This window comes from Helicoverpa zea, chromosome 17, assembly GCF_022581195.2.
Source record: "Helicoverpa zea isolate HzStark_Cry1AcR chromosome 17, ilHelZeax1.1, whole genome shotgun sequence".
NCBI lineage: Eukaryota > Metazoa > Arthropoda > Insecta > Lepidoptera > Noctuidae > Helicoverpa > Helicoverpa zea.
The window spans coordinates 5,248,402-5,262,755 of record NC_061468.1 but is presented as its reverse complement, the minus strand read 5'-3'; the positions used below and the strand labels follow the sequence as shown (position 1 = coordinate 5,262,755).

The 14,354-nt window shown below is 36.4% G+C and overlaps 1 protein-coding gene across 1 annotated transcript in view; it reads left to right on the top strand.

Moving 5' to 3' along the window:
- LOC124638486 (Down syndrome cell adhesion molecule-like protein Dscam2) overlaps nucleotides 1-14,354 on the top strand; it is a 60,848-nt gene that overhangs the window by 31,666 nt on the left and 14,828 nt on the right. The window contains exons 10-15 of the mRNA XM_047175458.1: nucleotides 4,371-4,515; nucleotides 5,085-5,347; nucleotides 10,807-10,968; nucleotides 12,284-12,583; nucleotides 12,660-12,779; nucleotides 13,008-13,181. Of these exons, the coding sequence (XP_047031414.1) occupies nucleotides 4,371-4,515; nucleotides 5,085-5,347; nucleotides 10,807-10,968; nucleotides 12,284-12,583; nucleotides 12,660-12,779; nucleotides 13,008-13,181 (1,164 nt within the window). The remainder of the gene's footprint in view (nucleotides 1-4,370; nucleotides 4,516-5,084; nucleotides 5,348-10,806; nucleotides 10,969-12,283; nucleotides 12,584-12,659; nucleotides 12,780-13,007; nucleotides 13,182-14,354) is intronic.

Here is a 14,354-nt window from a genome sequence, read left to right as displayed (position 1 = left end):
GAACCCAGAGGTATCGCGAACTACATATAATTTTAATCCACAGTTTATTGGGCCATTTACAAGGACGCCTGGACTGTCCACTGTGCGGTGAAACAATGCAAATTTGTATTAAAACAATAGCACTTTAGATATTTGTCTAATTATAAATTTGTAGCGTGCGGACTGTGAGAATGGATCGTTCGAAGTTTGTTTGCCGTATGCTGCTCCGGGAATTATCTATGTTGTTATAAATAGGTGTCTAACAAAGCGTGTTGTTCTGTGAGCGATACAAAATATACTTAATAAGTGACGTTTGCGACACTGTGCGGCCGAAGGTAAACCTGGTAGTCAGGCTGGCCGACAGGTATTAGGTAGGTAGGGGTCCAAATAAAGTACACAATTTGGTAGAAATTGAGACTTTATTTAAGCCAACTCCTGCTGCCCTAATCACGAATAGATCTTGAGGTAGAAGGTACACTGGGAACACTGGCCTGAACCGTGGTGTAGCTCCGACGACGGCCCAGCTCCTTCCCAGGTTGCACATCCAGGTCTCCAGCAGGACCCAGGTAGTTCCAGACAGGATCAGGTCTGGTCTTTCACTCGCCGCCAGGTAGAACGTTGCGTAGCGAGGGTTTAAAGAGGAACGTAGAAAATCGATCGTAGAAATATCCAACGTAGAAATCCAAAGTAGAAATCCTGGAAGCGCAGAGACAAGGCTAGCATTAGCAGAGCTTGGGCCACGTTGCCGGGTCCAAAGGTCACAGTGTCCCAGCAAACAAAGTGAACTAAGAACAGCTGCTTTAGACAGAAATTTAGCAAGAAGAACACCTTACAATAGAACATAAGCAATGCATGGAAACTTACCCCAGCGGGATTTCCGATTATAATTTGTCTAGCACAAATAAGTAGAAATTAGGCAGGTACGCAATACTGAAGGTCAACTCAAAAAAACGTGTTACACAGCCGTCACGTCTGATGCAATTTGGTCGTCTCCTGCGTCTCGGCCCCGAATGCACTCGAGGCACCACCGTCGCGCGCGGCGAAACCAGTTCACCCGTTTAGAGATGCGTAGGCGCAATAGTTACGAGGACCTTTGTGTAAATAACTAATATTGGGTTCCGTATATGAATTATGTTAATTTTAATATATGATAATTTTTATTTCATTTATTTTAGTTTACTTTAGGTGTTTTATTAATTTTAGAATAAATCTATTGTAATTATTTGTATTTTTTTTTTAATTTCTAACCTATTCTTAGAGCTAGGAAAGTACAACGTTACAACTGTATATTTCCTGACCTTTGGGTCAGGAAATAGAGATGCCAAAAAGGCAACTAACAGAAATAGACAAAAACAAAGTAAATTAAGAACCATCAGATTTATGTACCTAATAATTATATTCATAGATTAAACATGATATTAATTATTTACAATAATAAGTTTTAGTAAACACAAACTTGGACCAGAACGAATTTCTATCTAACATTAACTCAGTCACGACCTCAGCTCCAAATGAATCTAAAAAGGCAAAAACCAGAAACAAAACACGTCTAATTTCAGTACAAACAGAATAAAGTACAAAACCATTAAGTACGGAGCCACTGAATAGCCAGTTTAAATTCCGGAACTAAGCAGACACTTATTGCACCGTATTAGAATACTAATACTACGCTTTCCTTTGTACTGCTCTGAATAGTATTATGCAAAGAAATGTAAATATGGAAGTCTAATCTAATATCTCATGTTTAAATTATGTGTATAACCAGTTCTTTGTTTATTTATAGCCAGCTGTTGGCAATTAGGCAATATGCAAAAAAAATATGATACAGACTTATTTCGATCACTCCACTAAATCTAGGAGACCCATTGTTATTAATAGGTAACAAAGTGTTTGTTATCTTGTCAAACAAGCCCAGGGTCCAATGCTGGTAATAATTCGCGCTCGTGTAATTAAACGTTGCAACGTTACTAAACTAAAACAAAACCGAAACGAATGTCCATATATACTTTTAACTTAATCAGATTCGTAGAAATTTTGCGTCCTTCAAAAGATTCATACTTCCTACTACTAATTAAATTGAAAAGTTCGAAGCCTGTCCATCCTCCCACACTGACGACGGTTACGTCTGCAAACCCATCGTCATGCGTCAGCAAGAATCACGCCTACGTTAACCGACGTCAACGGAAAAGTGCTTCATAAGTAGATACTTATGCTTATATCGAACTATAGTTCTCCCAGTTTACCTGACTGAAGATAAACGTCCTGTCAGAAAACGGCACCACTTTCCGAGTCCTATTGGTATTCTGATCTAAGAAGGAATAAGTCGAACGCACAAAACTTTCATCGAAACAGGTCGTGGCCATTTTCAAGTAACCGATATCTGAGTGAAGATTTTTAGATCATAATACATAGGCAATAAAAATCAATGAAGGCATGAAGACCATATGTGTAAGCTTGAAGTGTAGATTTGTTAGCAGATCACAGATGATGTGAATATTTATAGGTCTATTGTAAAACTGATGGTGATTTATGACACATTACTTAGTGCTTTATTCAAAAGATGCAAAAATATCAGTATGCTACAGATAATGTTGTGTTTAATAAGTATCTTGTATTCACGTACCGTCTTCACGAGCGACCGTCATCAACGGACCCGGAAGTTCGTCCTAAGTTACACAGTCCCTTTCCGAAAGGGACAAACGGATTAAGAATTTCGTTTCGTCTTTAAATATAGAACAGAATCAGGAGAATTAATGACAGGCGTGTTTACAAGCGTGAATTTAAAAGTAAAACTCAAAGACTAATCTGCGGTTGTCTGTAGCTCGCGTCGTGAAACGACCAATTCATTTGGGATGTTTTCCTTTTTGTTTGAGGAACGCCCTTACTGAATCGCTTTGATTCTTTTTAAAATTTAAGAATAAGAATGGTGGGTAGAATTCTTATTAATGTTAGATTGAAAAGAAAGATTGATTGATTTAAGAAATAAATTACTTGCAGTTCATAGAAAGTTAGAAAACATCACAACGTCCTCCGTGAGAAAACATGAGAATAAAGCATTCGCGGGTATTACACCTGCCTACATAAAGCAATGTCAAAACAAAGCCCTGAAAACAAATAAATTTATATAAACGTAGAACAACAAACCAATATTGTTTCACAAACCGTTATCCAAAACAAAGTTTTAGGCTTAACAGGCTCGGATCTGAGCATCTATAATCTAATCCAATCGCAAAAGTTTCATATAGCGCAACTGAGGCTGCCTACTTTATCATTCGAGGTGGAAAAATTATACCCAGGAGCGGGCGTGCCGTATAGTCGGCCGGACGGATTTGCCCGTCCGCCCGTCTGTCTGTCTCGGTAATACCGACCTTAACTACTTATACAGCTTACTTGATATGGAAACTTTATACTTTATTCAAAGAGAAACATGATAGTTTTTGTTAAATGACGAGCAGGAACTACTTACTTTTTATATGACTTAATTGACTATAAGAAATTCATCAACGAAGGTCTGATATGGGAATAGTGACGAAGCGAACATAAAACTAAATTGGATTAAAAATGAAAAATTGTACGTTTATTTTCTACACCAATATTAGATAAAAGAACGTCTAAGCACTAGAGTACCCTGATCGTCTAAAGAGTTAAATATTAATCAGACGGAGCACAGTGCACCTAGGTACTGCATTGCACAGTTTATTCTGACGCAGACCGAGGGGGTTATTATTCTTTCCCCTTCCTCCCGAGATAATAAGCTTAGCCTTTGTTTTTAATACTCACCAGTTAATGGGGTTGTTTGTTTGAGAAACAAGGAAAATTTCTGGCAAATGCTTAATTTTAAATGAAGCCTCCTTTGATACAGGCACAACAATACCAAGGTACTTAGGTGCTCCAAGTTCTTCAACAATCGATTCAGCTATTAATTCAAGTATATAAACAAAAGTTCGAAATATCGTATCATACGTTTAGTTATAGTTCGGCCATTCAGAGAATGCGTTCCTGACACGTCGCGATTGAACTGACGACGTAATAACATTCATTGATTATTGATATAATAATGTTGTTTTAATGCTCCTCAATTGTTAAAACGGTAAACAACCAGCAAAAATATTTTTATCGTAACTGCAACGCCATTGCAAAGTTACGTCGTCAGTTCAATCGCGACGTGTCAGGAACGCATTCTCTGAATGGCCGAACTATAGTTTCTCTTAAACTTTAGTCGTTCAGAAAATATTATATCGTGTTCATAAAATATGACCTACCGCTTCGATAACTTTTCTGTATTTTTAAAGAATAACCCAGTTAGCTCGAAATAGAGTTCTAGTGAAATTGTAAGTTATACGAAGAGATTAAAATAAATATGGAAGGTAAATATAAGTTTATTGTTGCAGAATCGAAACCTGAGTTGGTGTATTGGTTCTCGGAGCAGACTCTTCAACCAGGACCCAGTGTGTCATTAAAATGTGTCGCTATGGGACATCCTCCTCCGCAGTTCACATGGCTACTTGATGGTTTTCCCATTCCAACTAATTCGAGGTAAATACTATTTTTTTTTTATTACTATTTACTAAATAGTGCTTGAAATATTATATTTTGACTGTAAATAGTAGATACTGTTAAAAGTGAGTAAAAAGTTATTTTAAGCTAATTTCTTATCGAACAAAATTCAACTGAGACAAGTACGGGTTCATCTAAGATAAGATGAATATCGCTTTTGAAATAATTTACCAATTTAGAAGACAGCTTCGAAAAACTTTCATTTGCCAATTTCTCCCCGATATCAAAAGTAATCAAAACATGATGTAGCAGTAAAAGTTTGATTAACTGTCTAAACTTCTTCACCCATCAGTAACACGTGCTGTTTACATTCGTGTCATAAAGTTTTTAACGTGTTTTGATCACAATTTTACTAGAATTTATATAGGCAAATTCTAAATAAACTGTTTAATAGCGGATATAAAACAAAGCAGGTTTAACATGTTAGGAAAGAAGAGCTTTCATGTTGTTAGTTTTGGTAGTATATCCTCGAAGCTACTATCACATTTAATGGCTGTTGCAAATTTTCTCTTTTCTATATTCAGACACCAACATAATCTCGCATTTAGGTTCGTAGTCGGGCAACACGTTACCCTGCAAGACGACGTGGTGAGCCACTTGAACATCAGCCGCGTGACAGAACAAGATGGCGGCGAATACGCTTGCGTGGCTTCCAACAGTGCTGGGAAGGCACTCCATGCCGCACGAGTCAACGTATACGGACTTCCCTACATCCGAGAGATGCCTAAAGTCACAGCCGTGGCGGGCAGCGATCTGAATATCAAGTGCCCGGTCGCCGGCTACCCCATCGAGTCAATCACGTGGGAAAGAGGTAAGCTCTCTTAACTTATTCACCGCTCGTTTTACACAGGGCGGGGTTATGAAACGATTTTCCAAAGTGCAAGATTGTTAACTTCGCTTAAAGTTTATGAACTTTCCGTTTTTTACTCGGTCGAGTCTAAGGTGCAACTTTGTTCGTAGTACGCGTAACTTTGAGAACTTAACTAAACTTGTTCGCATACAAATGTTTAACGGACCAGTTGCTTCCCTCTTTGCGGGAGTTTGTGCCCAATTCCCACAGATCTACATAAGTATCTTAGAAGGAATCAATTAGACATTGGGCATTAATTAAACCATAACTTTACCATCTCTAGCAGCAAAAGCATTTCCAATAGACATGATAGGAGCATTTATTAGGTTATTCAAGCTGAGTATAACATGCTTTGCGTCAACTCTTTGCCAAATGCCGTTGATTTAACGCGCGTTCTGGCACCACTCCCGCCCTCGTTCCAAAGACACCGCATTTTGATGATGATGCGCTTTATTTAGTGAACTACTACGATTTCCTTATTTCATACCGTTTGCTGTTTATCTGAATAAAACGTTTATGGGAAAATTTGTTTTAGTATTCCACCGTTTTGGTGTTTATTACGCCTACAGGGAAAAAGAAACATGGATACATGAAAAATATATTTCATATTGTACTACCTATATGTATTGTCTTTATACATAATTGACTTATTTAAATGGCATTTTAAAATAATATAATTCGCTATCACAAAATAGTGGACTCAGTGAAAGTAATCATCTTGTAAAAAATAATAAGAAGTATTCGGTAGCTAGGTACCTATATAGCATTCAATTTGGGTCTTCATTACTATTGTTTCGAGACGAATATTTCCCTCGGTAACGGCAAATATAGAAAATTAAAAGCACTAAAAAGACAATGACCTTATAATTCTTGTTTTGTGCTTCTAAATGATTCAATATTGTCCAGGGTTGACAACTTTTTCATACAGTCATATCTGTTAATGTTTGTGTCCTTTTGCTTTACATCTTATATTTAAAATACACGAAGCTTTCTAGAATTATAGATTAAAACTAGCAATAATAATTAATATACTATGTATTTCATCTATTTATCATAATTTTAAAATGAAATTCAAGTACATTCTCAACATATCTATCAAGAAAATTCACGCATAAAACTTAACAACAGGTACCTACTTACACAGAACAAATGACGATTGTGAAATTCACGCCACTCATCAATTTAATTAAAAAAACGTTTTTATAATACATACCTTCTTAAGTACGTATAGGTTAGTTACAAAAGGTAGCACCCCTGGCCACGCTAATGATACGAAATTGACATAATTTTCGTCGGTGCCTCACGTACAGAAATTGAATTGTCGCCCCGGGACTTTTGTCAAAATGATTTTCTCTTTTCTTTTTCTTCTTAAGTATTTATTAACGAACATCTATACAATCTGATTTCAGAGATAGATACTGGCGGAAAATCGTGTCGACAATAGAATTTGTTTTTAAAAAGTTAACGATAGTTGCTCGGCAGTGCTTTTTTAAGTTCAAGCCCACGTAACTATTTCAGTAGGTTTCTCGTACTGGGTCAGAAATTACCTACTTATTTCCAGCCATGAATGTAAATCTTGATTGATTAACAATATTAATATGATGAATAATAATAGGTAGGTATTATTGATTGCCTATAAGAAGCTAACATATTTTTTTTTTCGTAAATAGTCAAAGTAAAGGGCAAAATGAAATGGTCCATTAGATCGAAATCTCATAAGGCCTTATATCACTTTTTTATCAACGATTTCATAATAACATTAGATATGAGATATTACATCTTTTATAGACGTGAATATTCTCTCATGAGAAAATACATTTATTGGCTTGAAGAAAATATAGTTATATAGGTATTGATAAAGCTTTATTGAAAATCTTCGCATACATAAATTATTTTATGACCTAAGTAGTTTTCGATGTCGAGTAACTACATACATAAAATATTTACTACCTAGTGGTGTACTTTTCTATAAAAAACTGAACAAAATTGAAGTGCCTTCTTTAGAGCTTCCATTTAAGGCAAAGCAATTCTCCAAATTGTACAACACTACGTAATTCGAAATTCAAATTATGTAGTTGCATTTTCAGGAATGAAGCGATATAAAAATTTCTAAAATCCTCAAATACCACCATGTTAAATTCTAAGCCGTTTTCATATAATTTTTAGCATCAGAATTATATAATTGAGAAATAAAATTCTTTATATCCCATATCAAACCCAAAAATTGGGACTTGCTAATCAACATGAGCACTTCACTATTTGAATACACTTATCGCCAGCGCTTTTAACTTAAACTTCAACACAAAGCTTCGAAAATTATTTATCGACGTGATCCAATAAAAATAAGTTCCTCAGTCTCCTAAATAAAACAGGACATTCACGACCAAACGAACGACACTTGTGTCAAACAGTGTCGAATTAGGGCCCCGAGGGGAGGTATCGTATCTATATCTTTTAGCAACAGGTTCTTCGAAGCGAAGCTGAAGGTGAAACTAAATAACTATAAGTGGATTATATCTTACCGATCAAAGGGGAATACTGTCTGCGAGTAAGATAGAATGAGACTCTAGGGCAAAATATTATAATTTTAGCTCGTCAAGTTGAAAGCGAAATAATCCCCTGTTGCTTGACTTCAAATCCTTCTCTTCTAGTAGACTTAGAAGAATAGGCTATGAAGTCAAGTGAGCAGAGCTAATTAATAGATACTTCTATAGCATTATTTCTAATACAACAAAATGTTTCAATAAGTCCTTTCACATTCTTTTTTTATTCAAGTCTCTTTCAAGTCATCACGGTAACGAAAATAAATAAAAAGTAAAAAGATTATTTTGCCGTACCGCCGTATCTATCAAACAATACCTTTACGTTGTTTATTTGCAAAGTCTGTATAAAAACGTCAGCTAGGAAATATGTACGTTATATCTTCTCTGGTAATATCCTGGCCTGGGAGAAAATTGCGTCCCACAATCTAATAGACTAGACACCTTCGCAACATCCAATTAAGGGCAAATCTAAGTTATTCTTCTTCTCTTGTTTTTCCTTAGCTTCGGCTAACAATAACATCGAACATGTCGGGGACGGATATTAAATAGATATTTTTTTTATGTCACAGAAAGCTGTGCGATTCAACAATAGGTTATCAACATTGATAATATAACCCATCGGTACCAAATAATGTAATTTAATTTCCGTTTGCAGACAGATTAAAGAAAAATAAAGCACCTTCTGGATAATTTCGCATTCTTATTTTAATTTCCTGTCAATGTTCCATCAAGGATGTTATAAAAAGGCTTGCTTCTTTCATTGTACTCTAAGGGAAATAAAGGCTCCTGAATGCCGAGGCATAAACTTAAAATAATAGATAAGAAAAATAATCTTTTAAAGACTTTTTTGTTTTACCAGAGCTAGGAACAATTTCGTTTTTTACTGTTCTTTCATTTTAAAACAACGTTGATACTAAAACCATCTCCTGTACATTTTATATCTGTACTGCCTACCAACCCATTACATGTAACGCAAATAAAATCTTTTGCTAGGCGATTTTTGTGCTCTTTTATTTTTTATAATTGGTCTAGATTTAAGTTGGCTGTGTCATTGAGTGAACTTCTTCATTCTAAAACGAATTATAGGCCCTGTAAATTGGAGTTCATTTTTCAAAGGCAGGCATGCCTTTCCCATTTAGGATCACAATGAATTTCAGTCGAAATAAAATTGTTAAGACCATAAAACCCGCCTCTCGTTTACCAGTATTACTTCGAAAGATCAAATTAAGACTTTCCGGTCACTCCCTCGTAATTTTCCCTTTTCCGTTTCGGACCCTTGTCAACAACGGGCCTTATCTTTTCATAGAGTGGGCATTCTCATTACGCTGACCTGCGATTTGTGATACCTGCATCAAAGGGGTATTTCACGTGTATCAAAGGATTAAACGGGATTACTTCGCCTTCCATATTAATTTGCTGCCTCTTCAATAATGATGTTTTCAAAGCTTATGCTGCTTATGGTTAGCGGTCACTGAGAATAATATAAATCCCCCTTTTATTTCGCAAGGTAATAAATGTTTAACCAACTTTTGGTTGGGTAACCACAAGAGTTGGTTTCAATAAAGATATACTCTAGCACATTTACAATCATTAAGATTCCAGGACCACTTACTCGTAGAATATACATAAACATGGCTACACGAAACCTGCACTAAAATTTTAACTAGCTACGCTAAACGTTGACCTATTTCAGCATTCAGATATTTAAATTTAAAATTGGGCATATCCGAAGGCAGTGCACATTTCACCAAACTTGCCTCTCTAGCAACTGTTGGAATTTTATTTGGTGGCGTCACCGTCGAACTCTCGGCCGAGTTCGCGTAACCAGACGTGGCTTCTACCCAACTATTTTAAATTAGAAAATTTCTCTGCATACCCCGATTTAAGTTTGAATTTAGCATTAGGTTCAGGTAAACTAGGTAAATGTTTTAGATTGACCTTTGAGAAAAACTAGTCCATATGTTTTACATAGCTCCGACTGAACCGACTCCGATGAAAGGAACTGAGATAAAATTATTCAGAACTACGGGAAATGTTAATATACATATGTGCATTACATAACTCAACTACCACAGAATTTAGTATAAGCGGGTGATATAGGAGGCTAGAGCCCACTACCATAGAAGTTCGCTCTTTGTCAATGTCTTATTACGTATTATAAAGCGTATAGGATCCCAACAATACGACCCTTCAAACGAGAATGCTTTATAATTGATTCCGGCATTCAGTTGTCATTGATTTCAAAATAGGCGCTCCTACAATATTCCTTGAATAAATGTTACCCACTTAAATCCACCTGATGACATCCCTAATTCTTGTCCAACAATACCCACAAGATGGAGTAGGGTCGGGTATTCATAGCGTACCGTTAAAACTCTTTCCTATAAATATCGGTAACTAATTAGACAGGGAAAAACTTATTTAAGTGGTAAGTCAAAGGCTTTATGTTACCACAGAACTGGTCAACTCATTTGCCCAAGTCTTGAAAGTATTATAAATTCAAATTACTTTAACAAACTTTACGGTAATGACAGCAAAAGGAAGATGGTTTACAAAACTCATGATTTCCATTTTGAAATGATACTGGAATTATGAAGTTAATGAATCTTGTTCAATATCCGACATAATGTTTAATATCATAATTTGTCAAATTGTTTTTCGAAACTTCATAGAACATCATATTTTTAACACGCTTAAATTAGCTTCACTTGTAACTATGTATGAAGAATATCTTAGAATGTTAATTGGACCCACTTTCAAGCCTTCGATTAGGTTGAAATTTTGCACAAGCTTGAGCTCTGATGACAATACATGACTAGCTCAGAAACGTTATAAAAACCGTGCTTTTTACTTTTTATAAATCTTTTGTTTTTGCAGATGGTCAAAATCTCCCGCTTAATAGAAGACAGAAAGTGTTTCCTAACGGCACCCTGATCGTGGAACAAACACAGCGAGGAGAAGACGCTGGCACCTACACGTGTCAAGCAGCAAACAGACAAAGGCACGCTGCGAGACGAGACGTTGAAGTACAAATATTAGGTAAGTAGGTACTATTAATAAATGGCAGAATGCTGTGGGCAGCTTGATACAGCAGAAAATAATAAGGAAACTGGTGAAGGCACCAGGAAAATGTAAGAAACCAAGGCCCCCAGGCCAAAAACTAAACGAACTATACATAATACAGTGCATGAAATAGTTAAACTTAAGCGTGTCAGGTCTTTAGTCGCAAAATGCAGAAATTAAAACACAAGACTGTTTGAATTGGTACATGAAAAGTAGATTGAAGTAGGTACTACCATGGGAAATCACAGAAGTCTATCAATCCTACCGTAATAATAAAACTAGAGTGCATTTTACTTTGTAGAAATAGTCTTTTGAATATAAAGCCAAGTCGTCAGCACATAGATCTTCATACAAATTCTGAAAGCTAATGCGTCAGGCAACTATTACAGATAGAATTTCGCCGAAGTGAAAAAATTAAGTTAGGAAACCCATCGATTCGCGAACTACGAAATACAAACAGGGTACCTTATCTAATAGAGCTGCTATTTGAACGTGCTGAAAAGAAATGTTTATGAAGAATAAATACTTAAGTTATGAAATGAAGAAGGATATAAGAATGAATGAATGTTGAATGTTCTCAAAAATGTGTTTAAGCAGATGCTAAAAATGGTCTTTAATCCTGATTCTCATCCGTCCTTTACATTACTTAGCACAGAAATCAGAGCATAAACTTTCTCATTTACCGTACTAAGATTTAATGCGCTATAAAATCACGAATTTAAGAGGGGTGGAGTTACTCATCCGTAATTCATTTAAGTTAGCACGTTTACCATTACCGCGGCATCCACGGGGCGTTAAACTTCAGCTTTCGCTGGTTAATAGGGCAATAAAATAAAAAATATTAAAAAAATAATGGAAACTTCAGCAAGCGACCCTCCGAAATGAGGTCCACGAAATCAAGGCTGAAACCGCTTTTAAGATTTCATTTTAATTAACAGTTGGGCACCTACCTCACAAATAAATGGTGAAATGAAGTGCCTACGTGGCCAAATTGCGCGTTAAAATTGAATCCTTAATAACTCGGGGTGAATAACGGTTCAGCCTAATTCCCAAGGTAGCCTTCATGCATTAGGTGAACAATAAACCTTTAACCGGTCAGAATACTTTTTTTTCACATTTTACGGAAACATTCTCCATTCATGAAACGAAGGTATTTTTCTGTCTTCGTAGGAAAAAAAACACTTAAACTTTAATACAAAAACCACTCGACTTCGCAGAATATTTTTATACATGCATAAATTTAAATTCTGCCTCAGCCGCAAAAAAATTAAACAACACATTTTTTTTGCAGTTCAGCCGAAAATCTTGCCTATACCAGCGCTAACAAATTTATTACGAGAAGGTATGAGGGCGGCTATATCTTGCCAGATCTTAGAGGGTGATTTGCCTGTCGCATTTCGTTGGGAGAAAAACGGGCAGCCTGTGACGTCATCACCTTACGCTCCTAGTGGCATAATAACCCGCAGAATGGATGAATATAGCGCTTCGCTGGTCATAGAGCAAGTGACGTCTCTACACAGTGGGAACTACACCTGCATCGCTTCGAATGTTGCCGGTTCAGAAAGATACACAATACCTCTAACAGTGAATGGTAATGGGACGTTTAAATAAATCTGTTTAATATAAAATGAGTGCTACTGATCATTTAATAATAAAATCTTTTTTAGTACCACCCCGATGGCGGTTGGAACCTAACGATGTAGCAGTAGCCGCTGGCCAAGATGTGACCCTGCAATGCCAAGCTGACGGCTACCCGAAGCCAACGATTACGTGGAAAAAAGCCGTAGGTAAGTTATAAACTACGTAGACTGAATTAGTTATCTTGTCTGGAAACTTACAAATATTTACAAAGTATTATCATATGGCTTCTATTATCAGAAAACTTTCCTACTTTTTTTGCTAAACTAAACAAGTTTACCAATTTTATAAAGCTATCTTAACACGTTTTCTTCAGCACTTTCCACTTTTGCCATCCACGAAACATTGACATAACAACTGGGTCAAATTTCAAACAGGTAACACGCCTGGCGAGTACAAAGACTTCATGTTTGAAGGGAGCTCAAGGGTCCTGGAGAATGGCTCGCTCGTATTCGAGCGAGTGGCCAAAGACAGCGAGGGACATTATCTTTGTGAAGCTAGGAACGACATAGGCGCCGGATTAAGCAAGCTCATCTTCTTAAAAGTCAACGGTAAGTTGAGTCTAAACTTTTACCAATTTTTTTAATATTTCTTATCAAAAATGTCAAATCAGACTTGACATTTCACGTTTTCATAAGTACTTTATAGATTTCCAAGCCGATAAATTGTGTGATCCAAAAAATTCGCAGATGCCTATCTTTTTCGAATACGGTCAGTCAATTTGCGAAGGGAAATAGAATTTTTACCGCAAGGATCATATCCCTAGCTATACGTAGGGTATATAAAAGAAAGGAAGCATCTTTTTGTCGAAGGTCTGTGAAAAGTTGTGGAATGTCTTGATGGAGGATCCGTCGCAGCGATGAGTTTCGCCGGGACAAGCCGGGCCGTACTCAAATGAAAATTCTTTTGCGTCATTATTGTTTTGTTGCGTAGAAATGGAGCTGTTCTTAGTAAAATTAATGTTCAGAACGCATTGTTTCCTAACTGGAAATAATAGGTTTGGAAATCCTTTTATTATAAAATTCAAGGAGATGAATACATCATTTGTATAATAACATTGCAAAATACCTAGTTCAATTTACATTCTAAACGCAGACAAACTTTAACACTTGGTGGAAAATTCTTTGAGAAAGCGCAAGTAAAATAATAAAATATGGAGCACTTCGATAAATTTCGCGTCGAACTCTGTCACTTTATTTAATTCCATAGAATTCCACGAAGCGACCCGCCGATAACTCGCTCAAATTGCAGAGCTGCCAGCATCATACTGTAGCTATCTATGATTCTATATAATAAATTAAAGGAAGTCCATTTTAGCACCACTTTGCTAAGTCCCTGATGCTAACGCTGTCAGTACTTTTAAACTCAATTTAGATCGTCCTGTGGTTGGACTTACATTCTATTGCTAACTTTTATGAAAACTTCGAGTGTAAATAAAGTTACTTTTCCAATTAGCGCCGTAGTTCTTACTAAGTAAAGACTAATACAAACTTCTGACTATTTATTTAGCTGTGATTGCTCGTTTAATATGGAAATATTCAATCAAGTATTATTTTTGCGTCTGGCACCTTTTCTCCAGCGAGGAGTAATAATTAAAGAGCATCCACTTGTCCGTTGAGTAGACACAATAAAAGCGACGATGTATCTGTAGTTTATTCGATTGTCGGCGGTCGGTAGCGCGAGTCGAGCGCGTCTGTGCAGAAAACTCAATGACCGTACGTCGC